At 45.8% G+C, this 27,384-nt stretch overlaps 1 protein-coding gene across 7 annotated transcripts in view; it reads right to left on the reverse strand.

Moving 5' to 3' along the window:
* CBS (cystathionine beta-synthase) overlaps positions 1-27,384 on the reverse strand; it is a 63,178-nt gene that overhangs the window by 19,779 nt on the left and 16,015 nt on the right. For 3 of the 7 annotated variants that reach the window (XM_035315897.1, XM_035315896.1, XM_035315895.1), the window contains exons 6-18: positions 26,903-26,982; positions 26,020-26,154; positions 25,388-25,457; positions 23,748-23,839; positions 22,759-22,884; positions 22,052-22,136; positions 21,751-21,856; positions 20,831-20,905; positions 19,980-20,114; positions 18,915-19,023; positions 18,117-18,146; positions 15,462-15,546; positions 12,099-14,376 (exon numbers count right to left, since the gene is read on the reverse strand). The exons of 1 other annotated variant lie outside the window; for it this stretch is intronic. In XM_035315897.1, the coding sequence (XP_035171788.1) occupies positions 14,267-14,376; positions 15,462-15,546; positions 18,117-18,146; positions 18,915-19,023; positions 19,980-20,114; positions 20,831-20,905; positions 21,751-21,856; positions 22,052-22,136; positions 22,759-22,884; positions 23,748-23,839; positions 25,388-25,457; positions 26,020-26,154; positions 26,903-26,982 (1,238 nt within the window). In that variant the 3' untranslated portion in view covers positions 12,099-14,266. Of the gene's footprint in view, positions 1-799; positions 957-3,143; positions 3,211-3,972; positions 4,033-12,098; positions 14,377-15,461; positions 15,547-18,116; positions 18,147-18,914; positions 19,024-19,979; positions 20,115-20,830; positions 20,906-21,750; positions 21,857-22,051; positions 22,137-22,758; positions 22,885-23,747; positions 23,840-25,387; positions 25,458-26,019; positions 26,155-26,902; positions 26,983-27,384 lie in introns of those variants that run through there. 3 more of the 7 variants (XM_035315898.1, XM_035315900.1, XM_035315901.1) reach the window with 3 other exon arrangements.

Raw genomic sequence — 27,384 nt, forward strand, 5'->3', positions numbered from 1 at the left:
AAAGTCAAGGAAGGACAACAAAGGTGCTCAGAGGTATAGAACAATTTTCATACGAAAATGCCTTAAACAGAGCAGGATTCTTCAGACTGGAAGTGAGACAAGTGGCTGTGGTGAGATCAGGCTGTAATCCTAGTGGATCTGGGGAAGGTGAATGAGAAACACTTTTCTGCTTCTCAGTGTTGAATAATAGTCAAATGAGAGTGTAAGGAACATCTATAGGAGAAAAACAGGTAAAAGTGGAATTAGAAAAGGGTTAGTAAGGTTCACAAAGGTGAAGTTTATTAGTGCCTCTTAAACACACTGGCCTTAATAGTACCTGTGCTCTGGGAACACTCTATATGTGAGAAAAGGACAAGTCTGGTTTTATGGTTTATTCTCGGTGTCTGCTATAGTTTCTGATATTGTGATCAGTACCAGGATAAAGGGTTACATGGAGCTTTGAAGTGACCCTTTATGGTGTAAGCTTCTACGGAGTGACCATCTATGCATTTAATCAGCCACCTTCTTTTCCTAAAGAAACTAGCCACATGGAGAAAAGAAACATTGTTGGTAATCGGAACTTTCTTTTCTGGCTCGTTCACAGAATGAATTGGCTCTGATTCAGCCTTCACTGAATAAAGGGACCTTAGAGCTCGGTAGGGTCATGTTTGGAGACTTGCACCCAGGCTGACTGCTGTGCCTACAAAGCCCTGCTGACTCACAACAGCCAGGCAAGCAGCCAGCACACTGTTATGGCTGGCTCCTGATTATCTAATTAATTTGTAGCTCGACATCTGAGCCCAAGGGCAACCTTAATTACCATTTCTGCCATCCTCCTGCTTGCTTGCTTCAACCGATTGCAGTCACTTCTTTGAAGTATCCCAGCGGGATTATTTGAGGTCGGAGCTGTGCTTTCCCAGCTGCTTCTCCACCAGCCAGGAGGATGGGGCTGGAGTTTACTTTTTGTTGGGGTGTCCCTGAAACACAGAAATATAACATTTCAACCAAAGGCACTAGAACTTCTCTGAAGATGGAGGTTAATAAATGTGTGGTGTTACCTGGCCCAGCCACCCCAGCATGAAGAACAGCACCAGGCATGGTGACACTGACAGTAAAAATGAACTATGGGGCCTGGCAGTAGTGAGGGCCCAGCTTCATACCCTAGGTGTGCCCCTGTGCCTCAGACGATGAGCACTTTGGAGCACTTGAGAGTCCATATTGTCAGTTAGATATGACCCAAGGCCCGACGCAGGCCTGTCACCTCCTGGGGGGGCAGGCAGACATTGTGCCACCTCGTGTGGACCCAAGGCAGCCAGTTGCAATGCACTGGATGTAGACACACAGAGAAAATTTGGGTACAAAGAACTCATCCTGAGCTGATTTATCCTCTTTTCTCAGAAAAAGAGGCCCCTGGAAGGACCTAGCACCCTGAAGCCACTTCTATTCCTCAGGCAGACAGCTGGCACCTGCTCCAGCCCCACAAAGCAGCAAGGCCCCAGGTGCACAGGGCAGTCCGGTCAAAATGGCTTGGACCCCTGCAGCGGGTCTGGTAAAAACAGTCCTTGCAAACTTTGCCTCTCCATGTTGTACCCAACCACCAAAAAAAAAAAAAAAAAAGTCAATTTCCTTGCAAGCCAGGATTTGTGTCAGCCTTGAGAATGTCTCCCCAGGCAAATCCTTATTTACCTAATGCATTAACTGGGAAGGAGCAAAAGTCACTTGTGGGTAAAGAAGAGATAAACTGCAATTTATCAGGGGGAGTTAGCATGTTTTCACAACTGAAGTCACTGTTTACCAACTAAAATGTTGGAAATAAGATTTTATTATTATTATTATTTACTGAGGCCTGAGTATGCCCATCTTCACCATCTTGTGGTAGGGTTGAAACATAGGAGAGGCTGAAAGTTTTAGCTGCTATAAAAGAGCACGAGGTCTGCTTTTTGGATCCTTCCCCTCTTTGTGGGTGCTGATGTGGAGCTGTAGGGATCACTGACCCCCTCCATGCAGGGGTATAATCCAAGTTTGCATGTCCAGTTTAGATTGGTGGTCCCAGAGACTGTGTTTCATCTGAACATGTGGGGAGCCACCATTTGGCTGTGGGGACATCAGCCTGCTGAGACCCAGGTGAAGGTGGGCAACCTCCCCCGGTGGTCTGCCACCCCCTTGGACCCCATCTTGGGGCTTGTAACCTTCAAGAACCTTGCCACCATCAAGAAAGGCTGTAAGCCCCAGGGTCACCCCTACCAAGAGCAGCCAAGCCTGCCCTCGCATACAGTATCAGGGACAGAATGCCACGGTGAGACAGCAGGTGCAAGACTACTGCATGCAGGGAATGGCATTACTGGTTTTCCACTTTTTAAAATAAGTTCACATTCTACTCATTATGTCCAGTTCCCTTACCATCTGATACATGAAAACAGAAAGAACGGGATTTTTCATTTATTCAGTCACCCAGAGTAGATTCAGACATAGTTTCTAGATGTCCAGAGAACAAAGCAAGACCTGCCCCTTGACTGTGTCAATGTCTACATTCCTTACTGCCAGAGGATTTCTCATTTATCTTCTCAAAGGCTGGTTAATTCTCTGTGCATTGCTGTAGGACTCAAGAGATACTCTACCAACCTTGAATCATTCTGAAATCTCTGCACAGCCATGCCCAGGGTCTGGATTTGTATTTGAGATAAGATACATTTAAAGCCACTGCGGTTCTGAAGCAAAACTTAAAAATTGAAGCCTGAAGCACAGGAACGCCCAGTAGGTCTATACAAGATTGCAGACAACCTGAAACGGTACCAAGAGATCAGCAGAGCCTGACCTTCCCTGTATCTTTCTGAGGCCTTGACGCAACACCAGTGAGCCACTCCTCCGCTGATAGAGTCAGCGGCCTCATCCTGCTACCATGCTTGCTTGGTGAGAAGCACGGGCAGGAGAGGGGATGGGACCACTGCGGAAAGTCTGACTGCAGCTGGGGATTGCTGAAAGGAGCAATGTCTAACACAAACATCTCCCCACACTGCTTCCACTGCACTTTCAGGTCACCCTACATCACAAAGCAAAGGTATGTCCTCTCCTGATTACCCGAAATCTTACCATGTCCCAACAGTCCTTCTAGCCCCTGCCTGAAGCTGCAGCTATTATTTGATCAGCTGTCAAATACGTCTGACCTGTTGTAGGTGTCTTGTAACAGCCCTGTAAGTCTATTCAGAGTGCAGGACTTCCAATTAGAGAAGCCTGAGACAAGACAGAATGGGGAAAAGATAATGGAAATATCCACTGGAACTGGGAGGCAGTCCAAGAGGCAGGGCATGGTTACATGCAGCTCTGCAGCTGCTGCCACTTACGGAAATTATATGACAAAGAGCACAAGCTAATATTTATAGAGTACTTCACAGATAAGAGATTGTGATTATTAGGTTATCAGACTGCACTGATAACTTCAATGGGAAGAACGAGACACTTCAAAGCAGGCTGAGGAAAATAACTGAGCAGAGGAGAGAGAGTTCATGGAAACTTACTCCATTCAAAGCAAAATGCAATTTTCTTGCTTTACGTTAAAGAAATGGTATTGCTCTCACTGAGTGAGACAAATGCAGCATCAGTTCAACAGAATCACAGAGGCATCTCAGGAGGTCCCCGGCCCTGCTCAAAGCTGGGTCAGTGCTGGGCACAGACTGAATCGCTCAGCACTTTCTCCTCTTGGGGCCTGCAGACCTCCGAGGATGGAGACTGCACAGGCTCCCCAGGCAACCTGGTCCCCTGCCCGACTGACCATGTAGCATAAAGCCAGGACCTCCCTGGCTTTTAGACTTATTCAGATCTTGCGCAGACATTCCCTGGATCATCAACCTCTGAACAGGCTGAGAAGCAGACGCTACCAGAACCCTCTTCTCAAGCCTTCCCGTGATAACAACGTTACCTGGTTAGTAGGCACAGCTCCCATGTACTTTGCTATTATAAAAGAAGCACGTTCAGTAGTAGATAAGCCATACTCACCGCCTTCAGTGTATTGGCTGAGTGCTTTTGCTGTGCTTCAGCTGTGAGTTTATATGTGCCCTGTGATAGCAAACGCCAATGAGCGGCAGTAGAGCGCTCTGTGGAGATGATGCTGATTGGGTCCTGCCCCACACCTAATTATACCCAGCATCTGATTGCTCTCTGAGCATAAATGATTGGGACATTAAACAGATAAGCAATTTATTGTATTTTAATTTATACTTATCCTCAGAAGTGCTCTCAGCCCATCCCCCAGCAATTTTGTGATCGTTCAAGAATGTGGTTTCTGCAATCTCGTTTCGTGTCTCCAACTGTTCAGCTCCAGTCTATACCAGTATGTGCTTTGCTGAATCAGGCATAAGCAATGACAGAAACGGCAATCCACGTTAGGTGCTATCTGATATAGACTCCTCACGTCCTCCAGGAACCCGGGGTTAGTCTCAGCATAGCCTCCAGACCTAAACCTCTCTCTCTTTCTCACCCTAGCTCCAGCTTCTCACCCAATCCCTTTACTATTTAGTCGAGAGCAGCAAAAATCTTCTACTCTATGGTGAGTCTCAAACACCGGCTGGGGCAATCGTTACATTATTTGGATGCAGATTTCCTGGAAAAGGGAGAGCCCACAGGAATTCAGATCCCTCCTCTTCTCTCTCCTGCCCACTGCTGGGCCCTACTCCCCCTTAACACAGTCGTGAAGGAAGCCTCGCTGCTATTCAGACAGGCGAGCAAGAATAATATTCATTGGAACGTTTATTCTGGAATCAAACTTTTCAAAGACATGACTATTGTAGCCATTAGCACAAGAATGACATTACCTTTGGTCTTTTTGCAATAAATGAAATCTCTGGAAAACATTGCCAGAGGTAATCCATTGTAGAAAAATCTTGTGGGCTATCTGATGTGACGTAGATCATGCAGATATCTCATAAAGAAGATGCAAATAACCCTAACCCTGGTAAGAGCTGTGTTTTCTGGGCACTGCAGTTACAGAATAACCCAGCCACCTCTCCCTGGCTACCTCCTTCTTCTCTGTAGTGACCGAATTGAAATAACTGGCGATCTTTCCAGACTAAATTGAAGAAGAGATTTGGGTGGGTGTTTGGAGGAAGAGAAACTAATTTTGAAATAAAATACTTTGCTTGGAGACTTCTTTTTCAATTAAACATTTTCTTCAGAAAAGGTCTAAGTGGCAAGTTTGGGGGGGCGGGTGAAAAGTCACCCCCCACCCCCTCCTTATTTTTGATTTTGTAAGTTAAATGCTATTAGCTAAATCTGATGAGAATTCTCAATTTCACCACCACCATCCCCAGAATTATTATTTGGACCTACTCTAGTTTTCAGAAAGTCACCTATTTCCAGCCTCCACGTCTAGGTAGGGCATCGGCTCTTCAGCAAACTCCAGGCACATGACTGGTAGAGCAGGCATGCACCCAGCCCGTTTTGCCCCAGGGAAATTGAGGATGGCAGGCGTTTTGACGTGTTTTTTAATGATTTGTCTGCACCTGAGTTAAGAACAGAGCAGGAACTTGTCTACAGAAGGCTGGCTGGGGTCTGCACTGATGTCCCTGTCGTGTTTCCACACCACATAGACAGGCCAGGAACTTGACAGAGTGTGCACACAATAAAAAGGTGGCTCGTGGGTATTTAATCTTACCTTGCCATTCTGTGGTGTTTGTGTTTAAGTGTTATCAACTTGAAAAAACACAAGAGTGCATCACAAACCTGAAGCTGTTTGTGCTACATCAACTTACACTGCCCTGTGTTTCATCTGAATGGTCACATCGCAGCTGGATCCCTGCAGGATCCCACTGTCTGGGTACAGAGGGGGGGTTCTCTGTTTTCAAAGGACCATCCTCAAGGCTCTTTGCAGCAGTACTTTCATGGCACTCACCTAAGCAGGGGCGGAAGGGACGTAGCACTTGAGTTTTATTTTTGCGTGCCTGGGAGGAGAGAGCTTTTGTGGCTCCAGAGCCCCAAGGATTTTCTCCTAGAGAAGGTTATTTTAAAAATTCTCCTCATCCTGCTGTACTAAGCAGGAAGAAATCCATGTTTTTCCCCACATGTTTCTCCCTCCCAAGTAATATAATAATCAAAAAGGCTTTTTCGAAGCAGGTAAAGCTCCATGGTGGAGTTTGATACGATGTCAGGAGAAGAAGGGTTAGCAATGTTTTGGGAAGGCCCAACAGTTAATTCTGGGCAGAGGAGCCTTTCCTCAATGCTTGGCTTTCCTTTGGTAGTCCGAGTAAGCCTTCCTGCTGTGAGAACATGGGGTCAAAACCACTGCTGGTCAAGCTTAATGGACTGTGAGTTCGAATACTGCTCACAATAACTGGTATCGACTTATGTAGGTAAACTGGGAAAAAAAAATTAAAAAAAAAAAAAAAAGGAAGATGGTGTAAATACCATATTTTATTACCATCTGTCCAAAATACAGATTTTGTGGAAAAAATCCTCCCTGTTATTTCAATCTTACAAAACCCAGATAAAGAATGTAATTGCCTACAGCCAGACCTCTCTGACTCTTCTGAGACATATCGCTAGCCTCACCTAGCAGGCATCTTCATCGTGGAGTGAGACACTGGCTGTGAGGTGCACTAGCATAAGCCTGTTGTGGCCAGAATGGTCTTAGAAAAGTTACACGTGTGTTACTGTGATGAAGAAGCCATTCCCACCCGCCTATGCTGTGAGAGTTCAGTATGTGCTTGTATAGCCCCCACAGGTTTTTAATGCATCTAACGTGTTCTTTGCTGGTCCTTCTGCTGCTGGTGGCCACAGGGAGAGCTACGCTCCAGAAACAGGTGGGGGAAGGAGCCACCCAGTCAGCATTTCTTACGAGGAGCCTGGGGGGGGATCACTGGCACAACCAACTCTAAACGCAGTGGGTTTCCCACTTTTCGCAGGCCAGGCCACTGTGCTCGCCCACGGGGACTGATCAGAGCAATCTCAAATACTGATGTGTCCAAAAGGCATCAGTCTGTCACATATTGCACCGTGCGCGGACTGCAGGGACAGTATGCACACACGCACACAGACGCAGGCCATTCGCCCTGTTTGTTTGGGTGTACGGACACAGCTGGTTGGCACTAAAAGCAGAGGCTGCTTTCCAAAACCTGAGAGTTGGCAGGTGTGAAAGGAGAACACGCTTCCCTTTGCTGAAAGAAGCCGTGAAGTATTGCTAGTTACTGAAAGAGCAGTGCACCCTGCAGCATACACACCACGTGGCTTTGCGCCTAAATACATGGATTTTTCTTCAGGATAACGCAGGGGTGCACAGGTCACAACAGGTGAGTCGGCAGCACTCCTCATGGCCACACCACTGCCCACGGCCTGCAGACTCTTCCCTCTCTTACCTCTTACCCTCCCTTACCTCCTCCCCTCCAGCCCCACCACCTGCACCCTCAGGACAGAAGAGTTGCTCCTCAGGAGAGCCCTGCCTGTGGAGTCACTTATCCAGGGGCTGTAAAATAAAGGCCTCTGTGAACTTGAATTCTCTGTGTTGTTTTGGATCCTGTTATGAAAACTTGACCAGAGGGTGCTTAAGGCTAAAAGCTGTTTACTCCGGTCACAGCCGGAGTCTCCTTCGTGCCTACCTTGCTGCTAACACAGCTAGCACAGTTTCATGCCTTGAAGCAAGGCCCTGTGCTGCCCGTGCTCCCTGGGGACAGGGCACGGCCTGCATGGCACAGCTGCGGGCGGCACCGGGACCTGTGCCTCCATGTCCTCTTGCCCTTCCTTTGGAAGCAGATGAAGCAGAGAAAGCCTGCCCACGACCTCCCTGCCAGGAGGAACCGGGCTCTGTGGGCTCTGTGTCCAGGCACAGCATCCCCAGGTCACCGTGCCGGGTGGCTGCAAGCCGGCAGCACCCTCCTGCAGGCCAGGCTCTTTGTTTGCTGGCAGGGGTTTGCTCCCTTGTGCCAAGATCCTCCCCTCCCAAATTTTCTTCACGCCCATCCTGACCCTGTCCTACTCCTTCCACATGGCTAGGAATGAGGCCTTGGCACTGTCTTCCCTTCACCATCTTCCCTTCTGTCCTCCATCCCTTCCCTGGCTTCTGAGGGGACAACCTGGGGAAACGGCAGCACTAAGGGACACTGTGAGAGCCTGAAGCCTTCTTGCACCTACAGCTTCACCAGCCCTGCAGCATCAGCCGGCTGAGCCCATAACCGACCCCAGAGGGCCAGGGCAGCTCCCGATTCACCCCGAGAGAAGCCCACCTCCTCCTCCCAGCAGAAACGCTGCCCCAGCACTAACCACCCTGGCTCCGTTTCGTTATCACTTTGTTTCTCTGGGAAGGCCAGGAAAAAAAAAAAAAAAAAAAAGCCTGGAAATCCTCCCATGGCCCTTTTACAGCCACCTCCCTCTCCAACGGCACACTTCTGGTAAATCATTATAAATAAAGAGTGCCCTCAGGAATATTTCATGAGCAAAGCTCAGGTGGATCTGGTTTTACCTTGCACTGGCAAAAGGTAGTGGCACCCCCATCAGCAACACGTATGTTTTCTTTTTTTTTTTTTTTTTTTTTTTTTCCCAAAGGGATTTTATTGCTTTCATAAGGTAGCTTTCTGGACTGAAGTCCTCCGGTTATCTCCAGAGCCAGAACAGCAGATTGTACCCAGTAATTTTCCCTGCATCTGTAATCCGTGAGGAGGGGCATCTCTGCAGCTGGGGACGGTTTGCTGCTGGCAGTGCCATTAAGCAGTGCCTCAGCCATCAGGAGATGCCTTCAAAACCCAGGTGTGCACAGTCCCCTTTTGCCTAGCCCTGGCTGTTTCTCTCCAAAACCACACTGACTCAAACACCTGACCACCCTGAATTTTGCAGCTGGCTCAGCTCCCTGCTGGGGGCTGTGGCTGGAGCCGCAGCCGGGAGCGGGGCAGGAATGCCTTTAGCCTACTCCCGAGGTGGAACTTGATCCCGCGAGCTGCTGGCTGCTCTCCGTGCCCCGTTAGCCTTTGGCCTTTCTGCTGGAACGGCGCGCCGTGTCTCGCAAAGGTGAGCCTGGGAGCAACGTTGGCCCTTTGCATATCAGACTGCGATATCACGACCCGCTGTGCTTCTCCGTAGCCTGCTGAAAGGTGAAGGTAAGGCAACGATCCGCAATCGGTGTGGACAAGGACAGCATTTCGACTAATCATACGAAAGGGATGTGTAAGGAAAGTTTCCTGCATCAGTCACCTGCTGGGTCAGTCACCCCATGCTGCTGGATCAGGAGCAGGAAGATAAAGCCAGAGATAAAGCTCTCTCCGCATGGGAGGAGGCAGATTAACAGTGCCCCCATAGGAAAACCCATGAGCTAGCATGGACTTCATCCTGCACTGCCCCAGCACCTGAGGCAGGCCAAGGAGGTCCTCCCTGCACCTCTCCACACCTGCCCCCGTAGGTGATGGAATAAGGTGCCAGCAAGACAGGCTGGCCTGGCCCTGAAGCTATTTGGAAGGGGCTGAGCAGAGACTGGCCCCACAAGGCAATGAGGACTGCAAACCAAGGCCTAAGAGGTTTACTCGCTTGCCTGACAGCTATAGCGTGCCTTCACCCTGCTTTAACTTGAGCAGTTGCCAAGAGGGAGTGGAGCTGAGCAGCAGCATGCAGACACAGCTCTGAAACTGCACAGTCAGCCCCACTGTTTCCTGCCACAGATCTACTCCTGTGCGTGTCACTCGCGTTCATGCACCTATTAACTTTCTAACCTCACTTCAATTCCCTTCTCGTTGCCTTCTCACAGATGCAGGCGAGCCCATACCCTTTGTATTCATTCACAGGTATCAATCCAACTGACCGCACAGGCAGCTCCTCCTGTAGAAACTTCAGCGGTGGCATTTCAGACCTACCTCTTCATCTTTCCTACATGGTACAGAAAAAACAGGATTGTAATAGAGTCAGCCCCGAGAGGCAGCCCATGGCCTGGCTCACTGAGAGTCCTGCCATACCTGTAGCTCTCTGGGGACAGAAGAGAGCTGCAGTCCATAGATGAAGCAGATCATCTGCAGCCGACAGAAACTTCTTCCAGTCTAATATAGCTTCAGCTTGAACTGCCATGAAAAATAAACTCCGAGTTATTTTGCAATCAAACAGCTTTTATTGAATTCTTTATATTGTATTGTGAAGGTTTGTGCAATAAATACAGCACGTAGTATTGATTTCTCCCAGCTCCTAAAAGCATAAAAAGACTTCCCTTTGTCACTGTAGCGTGTTGACACTACGCAGGAAGAAAGGCTGTTGAACGACGGCGGCAATGCTAGGCAGCTCCTACCAGTGAGCATGCTGTGTGAAATTCACACCAAAGTTTTCAGAAACCATTTACTGACGAGCTTGTTTGGCAGATGAGACTGGTCTGTCTGCTTAGAGGAACCTCAGCTATACAATGTTCTGGAGTCAGCCATAGCTTGTGGAAGAAGTGGGAAGTAATATTGGTCATTGCAACTTCAAAGTGATGATCCTTACGTTGTTGCCTGATAACTTCTTGCAAAATATACAGTTTTTACTGGATAATTGACTTCAGGTGAGGAAACAACAGGATTTTCACAGAGCCAACATTAAAGCAAGAGGACTGACATTCTCTTACAGAGACATACAAACACAGCATAAATCGTTTACATAAATAACCATGTGCAAAATAGTTTTCAGGCTTACGGTCAGCATTTGCTTAACCAGTACAGGTAAACAGAAGATGCAGGCACCCACTTAAAGAAAAAAATAATAATAAAAAAATAGTTCTGTTCAAGCTTTGGACTTGTACTTTGGGTGAAAGAGCAAACAAGCAAACATATGTCTTTCTTGGTCCTCACAGTATTTGAAACAGATGAGTCAAGCATTAATACAGCCCTACAACTCCTCGCTAGGATCAATGTGACAGAACATTTCCAAGTATGCAGAAAAGCATCACGCTCATGAACTTTTGCATCACAGCCCCCTTCTCCTTGCTGTCATCATTCCTACTACAGGCAAGAGCTCTGGAAAGCCTTTCAGTCATTCAGTGACTCCAGCTATTTCCCCGGTTCCTCTGATCAAACAGGGCTGCTGCTCTCAGAAAGAGCAGCTGGTGACCACCACCTTCTTGGGCCAGTTTAGAATGGGAAGCAGCTCCCGCTCCTAACAAAGTACACACGCAGAGCAGTGCAGTGCAGCTGGATTACTTCGCGTTACTTGGATTGCTAGTGTCACATCCCTGCTTCCCTGCTGGCTCGGACCAGCCCTTCTTTCTTAGTCAGCAATACTACCTGGTTTTCATGGCATAGCAGGGATCAATTTACGAACAGTAAACTGAAACAGCAAGCTAAAATTGTCACATTTTTCTGTGTCAAAGGTGAAGCTACCCATTAATCTTCTGCTTCCTCAACGCTGGCTTAGTAATCTTACTTCTTGAACTGCTCTTCTGAAAAGGATTTTAAGAATCTCCTCCTGCCCTTCTCAAATTTCTTGCAATTCAGTTAGGCTGGGACATGGGGTTTTGATAGGGACAAAAAGAAAAGGAAAAAAGGAAAAGTGTCCCCCTTCCCACAGTCAATGGAAAATGGGTGGAAAAATCAGATAAAACACACAGCCAACTTTTAAGAGCAACAGTAATGGCAAAATTTAGCAGCAGGGACTGCTACAACTGTAGCAAACACTTCAGTTAGTAGCATCTCGTGAAGGCACAATATATATGAAAATGTATCTGACAACAGTATTTGAAGTAATTGGGAAAGGAGTTCAGAAGTTTGGCTGAAATAGTAATAGCTACAGGGATACAACTGACCATTTCCACACCGTCTATGCTAAGCAGCAGATGATTTAAGAACCACTAAAAGCAAGGGCCATGCCCTTAACTGTGCTAAATTATTCATTACCCCTTGGGGAGGTAGCTCAGAAATACAGTTTGAAAGATGACTTCTTACGGCCGTCACTGACAGAGTCTAAGGCAGAGCTGTTCAGCCTGGAAAAGCTAATCCAGATTTGAAAGAAGCATCTTTAACACACACCTGCCTGGTCCTCGCACCAGTTCAGCCTTCCCCAGGCAGAGCACCTAAGCTGGGGTTGCTACTACAGTGAGAAAGAAATTACCACAAAGCATGAGGCTAAAGAAAATTATTTTAAAAGAATCTACCATCCTCTAGAACCAAGAGGTGGCACAAGTACATATATTTTTAAAACTTTCTGGCAGTTTATTCCAGAGCCCTAGAAAAAGTTGTCTCCAAGTAGTAGTATATGAATTTTATGGTTAAGCCATAGTTTAAGGTAAGTATCCCCTGGTGTAATTCACCCCTTTTCTTAAACAACTGGTGTTAAAGATGAATCATTTTTGGAAGGTTCTCCTCTCCTCAGGGAGTCACACTGTTGACTCTTGCTGTCTAGCTTCTACAATAAGAATTTGAGAATATGAATCCAGACCCTGACAAAGTCTCAGAAGGTGGATCTAAACTGTTCTTTGTCCTTCCTCAGCTTCAGCAGCAGCCTGCAGTATTTGCGTATGAAGGATAAAGCGTCAGCCTGTAGGTGCTGGAATTAAAATTGCAAGGGTCATCTGCTTCCATTCAAGCCACAGACACCAGATCCCTTTGGTGACTCACTGCTTCTTTTCTCGCCTCACCTGACAGGAAGGCAAGACCTCCAGTTCCCAGCTGTTTGTTCAGTCTGCAAGTCTCCACCACTCACATCACCTACCGGAGAAAGCAAGTGCTTTTTTAAGAGACTGTAGGTCGTGTTACTTCAGTACCAGCCCTCAAGGCCTGAATCACCCAACATATAACTGCAAAAGGTCGGATTTATGGTTTTTGCTCGGCAGGGATGGGGGACAGGGCTCTCTGATGGGAGACAGAGGACACCTCTCCTCTGAGCACACAGTTCCAACTTGTAAAGCAAATTCCATTGCCACAGGGAAGCCATTGGGGTAGAAAGAAATTAATATACAGCAGGTAGAAGGTAGTAAGTGTGATTGTTTGTTTTGTTTTTAAATAACACCTTTGTTTCTCTTATCTGATTCATTGCCTTTTATTTAAAAACACTTTCTATCTTACCACCACTAGCCCCAGCCAGCCAGAGTATTTTCTTACTGCAGTGGAAAGAGATAAGCTAAGAAGAATGTCATTCCTGCTGATCATAATCTGTATTCTTGGCAAAAGGCCGGTCAGAATACGATGATTAGAGCAATCTTAATTAAGACAAAGAATAGCTACTCTTCTCCTTTAACCACAGAGCAATTCCACCCATCATTACCACAAACAGCAGCTGGAAGACTGAGCAGAGCCACTGTGTGGCTGAGCTGCTACTGCCAGCAAACTTTGCCGTGGCTACACGGGTCAATCTCCACTGAAAAAATCCGGAGAGAATTATGGAAGCGGTAGAATGGTGCAGTTGTATTCACCTGCTGCACATGACGTGAAGGAGCTCCAGCTTGGGAGTACTTGGACAGGACACCAAAAAAAAAAAAAAAAAGTGTTCACAGCTCTTGACAGATTATATATGGCTTCTTTTTTATTAAAAAAAAGAACAGGCATAAACATAGATAAAGAGGAGGCTGGGGGGTGAGGAGAAGGCACTAGACGGAACAGCACGTTTTAGAAAACCTCCAGGCAAGAAGCTCAATCTTATTTTCTAACCTTTCCACCCATGCTCATCAACGTACAGTTGGAAAAAAAACAGAAAGGTCTATCTTCGCAGTGAAAGCTGTTGTGCTGTGTAGAAGAAAGTCACTATTTTGTCTCTGTCAGTCCCTTGTCAGGCCTCCAGTCATGTCAGTTTTGTCTCAGAGGAGCTGGTTGAACTGAACATCAACTCTAGCTCTCACACCTGCCCCCTATTTTACATTGATCTCACCGAAAGGGAAACACTCTCCACACCCTAATACCGTTTTGTCTCTACACTGTATTGTCTAATTTAACAGCCCTGCAGCGAGGGGAGGAAAAAAAGAAAAGCTTTCCAGAGCTCTCCTGGACCTCTGCTTTAGTAACTCTATTCCAACATGTTTAGTGCATCTGGAAATGTTTTTGAGAAGCCGTACTTTGGAGACAACAGGTAAGGAACACACCAGTTAATTTAGGCAACATTTTTACATACATACATATATAGGTATAAAAATAAATTGTCTTAAGAAATACCGTGTAACCTGATTAGTAAACAAATTCCCAGAAGCTGTGCAATATGCTAAAATGCACTGGTTGTATAGCTGACGCCGGGATAGCTCATTGCTTATTTCCAGAATTTAAAAAACATCCACCTTGAGGACAGAGCATTCGACCTAAGAAATAAACCTGATTTTTTTTGTTGTTGTTGGAGATTGCAAAACATTGCTGAAGAGGCTCCGGGCAGCTCCTTGGCTTTAGTTGGCCTTCCTTTCCCGTTCTCGTGCGGTTACAAAGTTGAGCAGGTCGATGGCCGTAACAATGCCAAACACCATTTGCCGCTTGCTGGAGGAGCCATCGGTGTGATCTACACGGGAACATAACGAGGGGATTTAGGAGGCACACAGACACACAACTGATCCCATTTGGAACAACAGTCACAGGAGTAGGACATGCAACGCTACCGTCCTCCTACACCCCTGTCAAATACAGAGTCCGCATAAAATCACGGTGCAGCATCTTCCCATTCATACCTAAACACTTCACCCACCATCTGAGCATTGACAACACAGGTTCAGGGGTCTTTTAATTGTGACCAAAAAGCTTTGATACGGAAACCAAATGATCTGGAAGACCCTCTGGCCCTTTACCTGTGGTCTAGAGTACCTCATTCCTTCAGTCTGGCTGTATTGAGACGCTTCACCTGCTTATGCTCGATTTGTTCAGCCAGCTGAATTGTCCTGGACTTTTCATATTTTTTTTTTAATGAAACAAAATTATTCACATGTAGCAGTGATATACTCAACTTCTGAAGACTTTTTTTTAAAAGTCATTTCCAGTTCAAAAAGGAAGCTGTGTAAAGGGTTTTGAGAAGGTGAAGAAGAGTAGAGTTCGGAGTAGAAAAGTGTCTAATGAAGGGGAGTAAGTTATTTTAAATGAGATACAGGAAAAAATGTTAAGCTATCTTGAGAAGGTGATGTCAGCATTGACATCTAGTTCTAATTGCACTTCATGAAGATTTTGCTTTAGAAAGAAAAAAAAATTGTAGTTAACCTGGGACACTCATTGTGATGGAACGGCTGGATGTTGTGACAGGAGGAGCAAGAAGGAAAAATCAGTTGTATTGCAGAAGCTTGTGTTTGTAGCAGTCAGCCAGTGAATGAAGTCACTGCACGGCGGGCTAGACTCAGGCATTCAGTTCTGAGCAGCAGCTTGCTTCAGAAGCAGGTATACTACAGACTGTGGGGCTATTAATGGATTCAACACTTACTCCACGAGAGCTGTGGCGATAATGTCTTGCTAAGTGTTAGTAGCACACTTCACACACACACACACACAGCATTTGGCTATTTGGCTTCTTTACAATATGTTTACACATTCATGCTTGCATGTGCTTCTTATTATCGCTCTTAAAAAGATTACATCTTGCAAGGTGCAGCACATCATACTCACACTGAATTTGTTCATGGACCACCAAAGCAAAGTGGTCTATTTCCAGGATATGAGAGAGCTTCCCCAAGTTGTCTTTCAGGTTAATCTGAAGGAAGAGTTACAGAACTTAAATAAAACAGTCCATTATATGTTTATTGGAATGTAATTCCCAAATATTCCATCTAGTGTTAAAAACAGTATGTCAGCATTATATTCTGCTCGCATCCTAAATATTGTAAAACACTAACAAATCAAGGCTGAGTTAAAAGATCGGAGATTTTTTTCCTTTGTCTCTGATTTCCAGGAAAGGAAACAAAACACAAAGCAGCACGTGAAATCTTCATTCTGATTCTGAAAACAAAATGATGAACAGCTGAAAAAATTTTATGAGGGAGAGGGTAAAAAGTATTCCATGTGTAACAAGAGTGTGCACCATAAAACTCAAGATTACACTCTGTGGTTTTACTTTAGCAAGACTGGGAAAGTGAACGAATCAGGCTGCAAATCATTGTGGAAGTGAATAAAATCTGAGAACGCAGCAAGGTAACAGAGAAAAGCCCAAACAAGCCAAAACCAAAAATAAGAGTGAACATTACTTGGCTAACACCCTATTCTGGAATAAATCAAGGAACTGAGAATCAGTAATGCCTTTTTAGTGAAACAGTTCAGCTTGGCTAAGACTAAACAAGAAAGCACCCCACGTTGGCTCTACAAAAAAGAATACAGGTCCTTCTGAAGCACTAGGCTAATCACCGCCTGAAAGAATGCATAACGCTGTTCTTCCTCCATGCTTTGAAGTACTGAGCAGCAGCAACGCGTCTATTATCCAGGTGACTCTCCCCAGCTGACAGCAGCAGCCACTATCTGACATACTGTCATTAAAGGGTATTAAATACATTTGTAGTAAAGAGAAGCCTTGCATTGTAAATTAAAGTAAGCTTTTATTCTGCAACGAGCTCAACTTTTGACTGGGAAATGAACACCACCAACATGAACAGTTGGGCTGGACTGTAATACAGCGCTCTGGTTTCCAAACTCTAGGTGAGAAGAGATCAAAAGGATTCCCAGCAGCCTTAACCCTGTGTCTAAAAGGACAAGCAGGCTACAGTGCACACCAAAGCATCGATCCTTAAGCTTGTGTGTAAGGCATAAGCTTAAGGGGTGGGGGGAAATTCGAACTTGCTGCCCAGTCACGTTAGCTGACTGTCACCGCAACTGACGAGCAGTTTCGTGCAAAGCTAGGTTCGAAGCCTAACTTTTGGATTTAGGTTCAGAGCTCACCGAGTAGAGCCCCTTGCCATCTCGTTTATTGCCAACAGGTCTGTCTTCAGGGACTGGGGAAGCTGAACGGCCAGGACAAGCAGCCCGTAGGGGACAGCTATGAAGACCTAAACGTTTTTGAAGCCTTTAATGGAAAACCGACAGAACTCCCACGCTGTTTTCACCCATCTCGCTGCTGCTTATTTAATCTCCCTAACTATTTTGCTCACGAGTTTTCCCACATTTGGTCTTTATTTTTATTATTATTATTTAAAAACTGCTAAATCCCTATGGCAGTTGGCCTACACACATGTCTGGGGCTGCTTGCTAAGAGCAAGTGACAAGGCACTGCTCACGTCCCTGTAACTGAATTAACTCCTTTCCCAAAAGGAGGCTCTCATCCACTGAGGATGCTGAGGATTAAATCGTTTAGGACACTGCCCAAAATCACCCTAGGGAACAGGCTAGCAAGCACTACCTATAGTAAAAGGAAAGTGTCAGAGCCCACACCCCAGCCCTCTTTTCTGTTAAAGACAGACAATAAATAAATCTGCTAAGGCTATGTCTGCACCACACCTAACAGATGCTAGCTAAATAAAAGCTATTTATTCTGAGGGGAAGAAGGGGTAAAAAGACCCCAAAGCACTTGAATTAACACCTGATGCTACAACAATGGTCCTACTCTCCACTGACACACAACAGTTGTTTGCAAGTTATCTGTAACTAGTGCTTCAAAGCCCTTGAATGTTATCCTCCTGATATCCCAAAAGAAAAGGTAGAAGCCTTAATCTTCCATTCTCTCAGAGTAAAGGAAGAAAATAATTGTGTGCAAAGAGTTTCCCTGCATTGCTAAAAGACAGTTTTGCCTTAGTAGTCAGAGGCTAAGTAAGTAGACCTCTTTTATTGTCACTTGCCGTGGTACAGATCCTAACCGTAGGATATCCTAAGTCATTTCAGTGACACAGATGATCTTTTCTCCCAATTCCATCAGTAAACAAGCCAAATGAGCTTGACTAAAGTGGTAAGAAAAGCAAAATCCACAATACTTCTGAGGTTATGTGCATTTAACCACGTTTTTCCATTAAGCCATCAATTTAAATGAAAAATAACCAGTGAACGATGCTTTTAGTTAGCATGTTAGCAATACCACCACTCTTGTTGGTCCCCTTCCATCCTCCACCAAGAAATGTCAGAGCTGAAAAGAAGTCGTTAAGCTGTTCTTTACCGAAGAAGCATGAGAAAGTTCAAGCTGTCCATGGAAAAAAGCCACAACCTCAGAAGTGCAGAGAATTGGCTGCTACGGCTAACACCACTGTAGCTACAGAAGCGATTGCACAACACCAGCCCCAGAAACTCTTAAGGTGTCCAAGTGAGGGAGGACGTGAACTGAAGAGTGTTTTTTTTTTTTTTACGCACCACATTTCCACCTGACGCTTGATTATCTGCCTGGGAAGGAAAAAATACATTTACATTTGGTCTATGAAGAACTAGCATTCCCTCTCAGCCTCCGGGAGTTGGTATTTCACAGGCTGAACAGCAGCTTTACACACACTTCCTGAAGACAGCAGCTCATCTACTGTGAGACTGTTGAAACTGAAAACCTGGTGGACGCTAAGTCAAGCATTCCACCCTAGGAAAAACTTTCTCCTGTAAGCAAAGCAAAGAAATAGCAACAATATTTATATATTTCAGAAGAGCACCCATACAGCTGTGAAGCTGTGGTCTCTTGCTACGTGACACTGGATGGACAGGTGAAACTGGCTAACGTCAAAGTTCACATTATCTCGACAACAGCAGCTTTCACCAGCCATCCAGCCCCCCGTTTTAGGAAGGCATGTGATACAAAAGGCTAACAGTTGTCCTTTTACAGCTGATATAGAAATTATTAAATAAGAGCTGTTTCAACATCTCGCTGTCTTTTCAGCTGGGTAGTCATTGCCCAGATGTATGCCGTTTTTTGGGGGGGGAGGGAATAAAGTATAAGAACGGCAGCAGAAAGGCTGCTGAGTTAAAAGAACAGCCCAGTATGGAGCCACAATACAAGCCTGGGAGCTACTGAGTGACCTAGGACAGAGTTTAAGCAAGTCCCACGTCTGCACTCAATAACGGCTGTTCCATATGGTCCCAGGTAAACTTCACCCAACCCGATGCCATTGTAGCGTTATGACACCCACACTAGTCTTTTAAACCAGAGGATCGGAAATTGTTGCTTACCTGTTTGAATTGCTTGTAGATTACTTTGCTGACTTCATCTGAAGGCTGAACTTTCCCAGCAAGCAGCGAAGAAAGCATGTTACCTAGGGTAACCATGCCCAAAATCACCCTGGGGAAGAAGAGAAATAAAATGAGCTAAACAACACAAGAGCCTTTACCTACAGGAACACCAAAAGCACTCACTTTCAGCCAGCCTGCAGAAGTCAGTTCAACTGTTTCACTGTATAAAGCAACATGATTGATGGGATATAATTGGATTCTATGTCTCTGCAGGAGATACCTGGAGTCCAGTTCTCAGTAGTTCTGGCAACTCACACAGAAGTCAGCAGGTGCTGTTGGTGGCTGGCTGGCGCTTCTGAGCATCTAGCTCAGAAGAATACCTCTAGCTCTTGCGATCAGAGCTTTTGAAAAACAGACCTCATTGTTTTATGCCTTCATTTGTCCTTTTCGAAAGGTGTGGCAAGGCCAAAGACAAGCTCTCCTCAATGTTGATCATTCCCCTTCTCCCTACAAGCATGTTGAAAGAACCGTAACAACTAATCCCTTGTGTTAACACTGACTGGAGGGAAACTGGGCACCTGCTCATTATTCAGCCTGTCTGACACGGGACCAACAGGGTACCAGGGCATACCAGTTTCCTGGGACCAGCCTGGTTTATAGGGATCACTACTTCATCTTACTCTAACACAATGCTCTCAGGAAATTGGGTGAGAGCTGTGGTGACAGCGGGTAGGTTTGGCATTGTTTGTTTTAAACATGAAGTTTTGTTTTGATAAGTTAAACAGCTGTTGTAAAAACAGAGCCATCCTGCAGAGACACACTGAGTATACCGTAATAATCCTTAGTGGCTTATTACATGAAAGGCAGGAGAGCCCCAGCATGACAACATATTAAGCCCACCACTGATGTGGCAACATATAAAGCAACATTTCTGAACCATGTTACCATAACTCAAGAAAGACAAGAAAAAGCTTATTACACTTCTATTCAGCACTTGAAGAACTCCCTTGGGACCTGGTGTGAGAAGTGATAGATATGGATTAATAGAGATGTATATGGACATACCCAGATTCATCAACAACTGGTACCTGGTCGAATCCCTTCTCTCGGAGAATTTCAATAGTCTTTGCACAGGTAACAGTTGGAAGCACCGTCAGGGGAGCCGAGAGGCTTAACTCCTGAACACTGATGTTCCACCACCTGGGACAAAATAAGAACAAACCAATGCAAGTCTTACAGAAAGAACAGAACCAGTTGATCAGGTACCATGGTATTCACCACCACGGGAGTGACAGAAGGCTGCAAGGAGGAGATTGGACTCTGCCAGAGTCGGTAAAAGCTAGAAAGCTTTCCAGTTCTTACATCAACACAGGAAAGGTACTCAGGTGTGAGAAGGCTTTAAGACTGAACCAATTTTCCTAGTTCATTTACTTTGCAGGATTACAGACATTTGGTGAAGACTAGGCTCCCTAGTTTTATCATGTCTACCTTACACACACACACAAAAAAAATCTAGGCTCCTTCTCAAAGAGCTAGCCATATTTACTGGTATTACAAGTCTACAGAAGATTCTCCCTCGGTTATGTAGTCTTGTAATGCTTTGCCCTCAAGAACTCTGGCTTGGTAGAGTTCTCCAAATACTACTTTTTTCACTTCAGGCACAATCCCTTTCATTCAAGGGTCATTAAGTATCAAGCCATCTTCTGCTACCATGCAACTCGAAGAAGGAAATTAAGTAATCTAAGCAGATTTGATCAATATCGGCGGTTATACACCAACACGGTAGCATGAAAGGTTAACTAAAAACCAAAAGAAACAAGCCCAAATTGCTAGGAGATTTAAATTAGCAACTGCCACAAAGACAGTTGTTAAACAGAATGGAATCACAAAAATCCAGATGTATCTGATGTGCTTACCAAGGTTTTTTGACGAGGTCTTCTTCTTTCATGAACCCTTTCTGAATCATCCATTTGTCACTCAAGAACTTGGACCTAGACAGAATCAGGCAATAAAAGCCTCGTTAGCAGGCTGAATATCTAACAGCAATACTAATAGCACAGAGGTGACTGTTTACAGCTCCCTATCACTAACAGTTAAAGTGTAATTGAAAATACACTGCATTTGCCATCCAAGCTTACCAGCCAGGGACATAGTGGAGAAATACTCATAGGAAGAAAAAGGAATCCCATAGGAAATGAAGCTTCAACTACACCAGTCCCTTGTAATATGATAAAGAGACAGCCTGGAACGGAGAAATCTGTACTCAGTCGCGGTCTTTCTGCAGTTTATAGTCAGCTGTGATAGTAGATGACTAGACAATACAACAGCATCGCATTGGATGCAACAGCGGTCATGCAGCATAGCAAAAGACAGCACGTTTTGGTACGCATTTCAATGTGGTGGGAGAGAGATTTCTTCTTGGCACAGCTCAAAGCCCTCACACCGCCGTCTGTAAACTCTCCCCAACACTGGCCACTGCCACAGCAGTGCTGCATTCTGCTTTGGACACGGGCAGAGGGAGCGGACAACAGCATCAGAGACCCTTCCAGCAACGCGCTAACACAGTGATCCCTAATAAATAAGCTTGAAAGCAAATCTCCATAGAGAGCTTAACCACCCAGCTGCGGTTCTATACTTGGTCAGACACCAGGAGGAGCTCTGCTTCAGAGGACCCCGTGTCAGGCCATTTCTAGATACCTCAGAAATTGTGCCCCAAACACAACCCTCGCTTTGCTAACTTGGTGCTACAAGAGGGATGCATTCAATTCGCCACTGCTGTGAGAGAATCTAAGGGGCTGCCCCGTCTTTTTCCCAGAGAAAATAAGCAGGTTCTTACATATAGTTCCTGATAGAGTCAGGGAGGATAACAACACAGCGCTGACCTTCCTTCAGCTCTCTGGCTGCCTTCACAGCTGCAGCCATTGCACTGCCTGAGCTGCCACCTGCCAAAACGCAGATCAGAGGCAAAACTGTCAAACCACAAGTGAAACAAGAAAGAAAGAAAGAGAGAGAGGAGGAGAGGCAGTAATGAACCTGGAGCGAGGAAAACTGCTTCTGAAATGTAAGGTCTCCCTGATCTGCAAAGCTGTAGCCTCCCATTATTCAGAGAACCCCGAAGGATTCATATCTGCTCTTACCGCACAGCAGTCCTTCCTCTCGGATCAGCATGCGTGCTAACACAAACGACTCCTCATCATTGGTCTTGTACCACTGGTCCACTGTCTGGGAGGGGGCAGGAAGACAGAAACAAGGGTCTCTTTAAATGAGAGGAGCTACAGAACTACACTGTAAATTCAACCCCATGCTCTTTGAGGTAACAGCTGTAACAGCCACATGCTTGGGTTGCCATCCTGCAAATGCCTTTTTTTTTTTTTGCCAAAGTAAGATGAACCACATTAGCACAACAGTCGCCTTATTGAAATCTTGCTTTGAGAACAGGCTGTTGTGAGACGGCCAGAGAGTAGCAACCTGTTTCCTCCCCTCTTGGAGGGCTTCCCAGGGACACAGCCTCTGCTCAGCGCTAGACAGAGTCATGCTACTTTTGAGGGGGAAGGGTTAGATTTCATTTCAATGTTACTTATTGGCTTTTAAAAGTAATTATTACATTCTAGGAAAATGTTACCTGTTTCACCGCATTTCTCCTGGCACTGCAAAACAAATGTGTTCAGTACAAAAGCCCTCCGAGGACTGATTTTCCTGGTAGGAAAGCACAGGAGTAATTCTGCCTGCTAGCCCTGCCCTTTCATCTCAAAGAAAGGCTTTGCCCGGTTTCTCCTCCACCTTGCACCTCACTTCTGCATCCCAACAGACTGCAGAGAGAAGTAATCCAAGAAGCACAACTTACAGATCTATCCAGCACCGTGGGGACGAAATCATATCCGATTCCCTCCACTTCATACATCGTCTTGTCAGTCTTGTTCAATTCTTCCGGTTGAGCAAGGATGGAGCCTTCAGGATCAACACCTATGATCTGGAGAAGCAGTTTCCACTTTGGCTACCGTGCCACACCGCTTTTTGAGAGCACAACTATTTGCTCGTGAGCACTGGCCGTGTTACAGCGGTCGGCGTCACTCTGGCTGCACACGCTTGGCTGCAGACACAGCCAACAAACAGCAGACTTGGTCTGCTGCTCACCTCCTCCTGGCAGCACTCCCCTCCCTGCAGACAGAATGCTTTGCTGCCTCTGGCCCCTTGGCAACCCGTCCTGTTTCCGCAGGCTGTGGGCACTAAGTGAGGTTTTTAACCAGGAGACAGGGTTTCCAAGCCAAACCTGTCCTCGTTCGCATGTCAGGCATCATTAGAGTCAATACATTTTGTGCCAACTGTAGGCACATAAGCTTTACTTTGTTTTCCCTCCCCCTCCCTGAATATATAGGAAAATATTCATGATTGGAACAGGACACCAACCTCCACGAGGAAATCTAAAATTACACACTGCTGCACACGCAGGTTGGTGTGCTCAGAGAAAGCTTCACTTGGTAAAGAACTCAGCCCCTCCAGCAAGCTAACCAAGGCTTGGTCAGAGAGGGAACGCACAGCTGCTGTATGCACCAGAGAAGTAAATTTCTGAAACACCCCATGAACGAATCTGAGGGCCAGTTGTCACCTGCTAAGCCAAACCTGAACACTAGTCACCAGCAAGACCAGCGCACGATGATTCCAGATGGAATCTAAAAACCTTCCTTTGCTGCTCAGAACCACCTTCACACTGAGGAACTCCAAGAGCTTCTCTGAGAGACCCAGGGCAGGATCGCAAGGAATAATGCACACCAAGAAGCAGAGCTGCCTGAGGCTCTCACAACTGCAGAGACATGCTTTAGACTTGCCACTTACTTTGCAACCCGGACACTTCTCCTTCAGCTTTCTGGAAATGCCAGTGATGGTACCTCCTGTGCCAGCTGTAGCCACCAGCATGTCTATTTTTCCTGTTTAAGGGTGAGAGAGGGAAGACAGCAGTGACACCTCCCTGAGGATGATGGATTAAAAATCGACTTGCAGTTAAGTGTGGACTCGCTTTAACAAAAACACAGGAATTGGCAGCAAAGGGGCAAGATAAGACTCTGCTTCCCAAGAGCTGTACAAGACCTACCATAGACTAACTTGCTCAGTACCCATTTACTTCAAAAAATCATTTTGAAATGTCCTTCAGTGGTCTGGCAAGGTATCAGTTTGCAGGGCTTTGGGCAGAGCTGAGAGTCCACAGACTCAACACCTGTAGTTTTCCTGTTACTGTATTTGCTGGTAGAGAATAATTCATTCTTTAACACAGCAAAAGCAGCCCGTTATTATTACTGAACGAGCGCCAAGAGCATGGGATAGGTGCCCACTGAGAGAACCCTTAACACAGCTCTCTCATTTTCATGGGAAGAAAAACGCTGTTTTGGTCACGAGCACCCAGCAGAGCGAACGTGGGTATGACAGTTCATTCTTCTGTCAGCCCCTGCAGTTTCCCTAGTGCATCCACTTCACAGCTTGGTGAGTAAAACACATTTTAAAAAGGCAATTCGTATACAAAAATAAGTGCTTTCAAGTCAACAGAACAACGCTGCGCCAGGAAGGTTCAATTCAGAGCGAGACCGCTGCAAGATCAGTAATAATGACAACTGAACAGTGCCCAACTATGAGGGAAAATAAATAGAAAGAGGAGAGAGCTAGAAACTGTCCACACTCTCAGCTTGTGGGACTGCACTTTGTTAAAGTATACTCATTTTAACTCAAGCTTTCTCGAAGCTTGCCACAGAAAGGCACATTAAGTCCTCTGAACAGTTAGTGTTATTCTGGGCAGAAGAAGGGGAGCGCTTTGAACAGTCCTCACCCCGCTAAGAAGAAATTTAATAGCTGATTTTCTTATTCCAATGGCCAGGGTCTTATCAGAAAAAAGTTTAATTGTACTGTTTCATATGGCAGGTAAGCCTTTCCTATATGTTTTTTTTTTTCCTACCCCCTGTGGCAAATGCCTACATGGCAGGCTGCAGCATCACAGCTCCCAGATTCCTCACCTGGGTGAGTTAGCCCAGCTGAAGCTCTCTGCTGCCACAGCTCAGTCATTTCTGGAATTCCAACTAAGCTGACTAGAGCAGAGTAAACTGGTCTTACTGGTGACGACAGCAACACAGAGCAGTTTGTACTCCTGAGGTCTCCTATTTAAAGGAAACTTTGAGTATAACGGAGTATGTGAGAAATGTGAAAATACCTATTTCCATTTTTGTGATCAGAAGTGTGACCTGTTCTTTCATGCTACTCTAGGTAAGGGTTTTGTAAACAATTTAGGCATCACTTAATGGAAAAATAGCTTATAACTAAGACTACTGAAATAAGGCAGTTCTCTAATGACACGCAGCGTACGTCTAAGTTCTGCTGTATCAAAATCCACGCAATTCTCAACCAGCTCAGGTCCCAGTCTCCAAGCACATAACCACAGAAAAACCGAAGGACTGGCTAAAGAAGAAGCTAGCAGTAGAGCACAGGCATACCTTCACACTGCTGCAGGATCTCCTCGGCTGTGGTGTCGTAGTGTGTCAGGGGGTTGCTGGCATTGCGGTACTGCATTGAAAGGCAGGACAGCCAGTAAGTAGACCAGAAAGACAACGACACTCCCGTTGTGAGGCATCACAAGAATATGACAATCACTCCCTAAGCCCCACAACTGCTACAAATACTCTTTCCAGACTGTTTTCTTTTCTGTTACCTGGTTCTATGCAGAATGCCTGAGGGGAGGTACAACCTCCTTGGATGACCTAATTTAAGGGTATTTCTAAGGTGCCAGACATCTCCAACACCAAGATCTGTCCTGGATGCGGGTCAGTTTCTTTTAAGAACATGACCCTTGTACCCGTTCCTCTGCACAGGACTGCCAATTCGGTGGAGAAAGCCACCCGTACTTTTTTCTGTTTCTGCAGACATAGGCTCACTGCTGCCCTCTCGTGATTACAAAAGCTTGCTACCCTAGCAGAATGGTGACTGCTCAACAGCTCCATCCCTGGGGGGCACGTTTTTTATCCAGGGACACCCCTGTGCTGTTGGACATTCGGCCATGGGCGTTAGGCAACAAAACTGCAATACTTCCCCCTGTGCTACACCTGCACCTGTGACACCTTGCTCTTACCTGATCTAAGATATGTGCGTTGGGGATTTCATTTCTCAGTCTCCATGCTACTCCCACGTGAGATTCAGGAGAATCAAATCTGGCAGTAGTTGGGGTTCTCACAATCTCAGCACCCAAAGCCCTCAGAACATCCACCTGCAAAAAATAAAGACTGTCAGAAAACCCAGAAGCACCCTCTCAGCAGAGACCTCATTACAATGCAGGGGAAGAAAACCGCTTCGCTTTCACCTGGCCTGAAGTAGTCTACCCACAGCTGTCCTATGCCCCAGCCTCACAGCATCACTGAGCTATGTTATTTGGTCTAAACTCAGCTTTGCTTTGGAGCTAGATGTCAAATTCCTGTTTCCATTCGGGACTTTTGGAACTACCACTCCTCACCGAGAGGCCTCATTCAGGCAGAACTCAGTACCCTCTTGCGCTGGTCACACACGTTCTGCTCTCTAACACTGCTGTAATATGTGCATATATGTACACACACACACACACACAGACTGAAGTCTACGTGCAAACTCTGCATATTTAGATGCAGGCAGTACAGGAGACCCCTATGGACCACTCAACTGCTATGAGGGCAAGAAATTTGGTGCCACTCAGCCAGGGCAAGTCCTGTCTTCAGAGGGGAAGCTATTGGCGCTGTGTGGAGCACGGCAATGGCCTTGTGCTACCTCTCCATCCAGGGCAGTGAAGAGCTGGTGACAGGCGCACGCCTTCAGGGGACATTGCTCATGGCTGCTCTCACTTGTGCCACTGAGATCAGTGGTTTTGCTGACACGGATTTCTAGCACCTTTGTTGCTAAAGCCACAGCACTCATTTGCACCAGGAACTCTGCAAGTGCGAGCACGCTTAGTTTTTGAAACTCTTGAAAATAAAAGCAGATCTGACCTTCTCCATACTCATTTTCTCTGGCATCACAATGATACAGCGGTAACCCTTCACTGCTGCAGCCAAGGCCAGCCCAATTCCTGGAAGCAAGCAAAGACACGCAGAGCATACAGTGAGGTACAACAAAACCCAAACCTACCATGCTAGCTTTGGCATGCCCTTGCTTTAATTAGATTTTCACCAGTGGCTTGAGTACAGTGTCTCTAGAAGGGGCGGCAAAGGGAATGTTTCTGGCTTCTTGGGACTGATTGATTTACAGACACTGCTGATTCTTTGAAGATCAGAGACAATAGAAAGTTTAGCCAAGGATGGGAAAAAAAAAAAAAAGATACTGTCTATCTCAACATGTGCAGACCACTGGCTTTACCACATGAACATCATTTCCTTCTGTCTCTTTCTCATCTCATCACCTCTGTTTTTACAAAAGCAGTTTGGGAAAGGAATGAATTTTAAGCTGAAGAGGACTAGAGCAGTCACTTTTA

This window comes from Oxyura jamaicensis, chromosome 1 (genome assembly GCF_011077185.1).
Source record: "Oxyura jamaicensis isolate SHBP4307 breed ruddy duck chromosome 1, BPBGC_Ojam_1.0, whole genome shotgun sequence".
In the NCBI taxonomy this organism is placed as follows: domain Eukaryota; kingdom Metazoa; phylum Chordata; class Aves; order Anseriformes; family Anatidae; genus Oxyura; species Oxyura jamaicensis.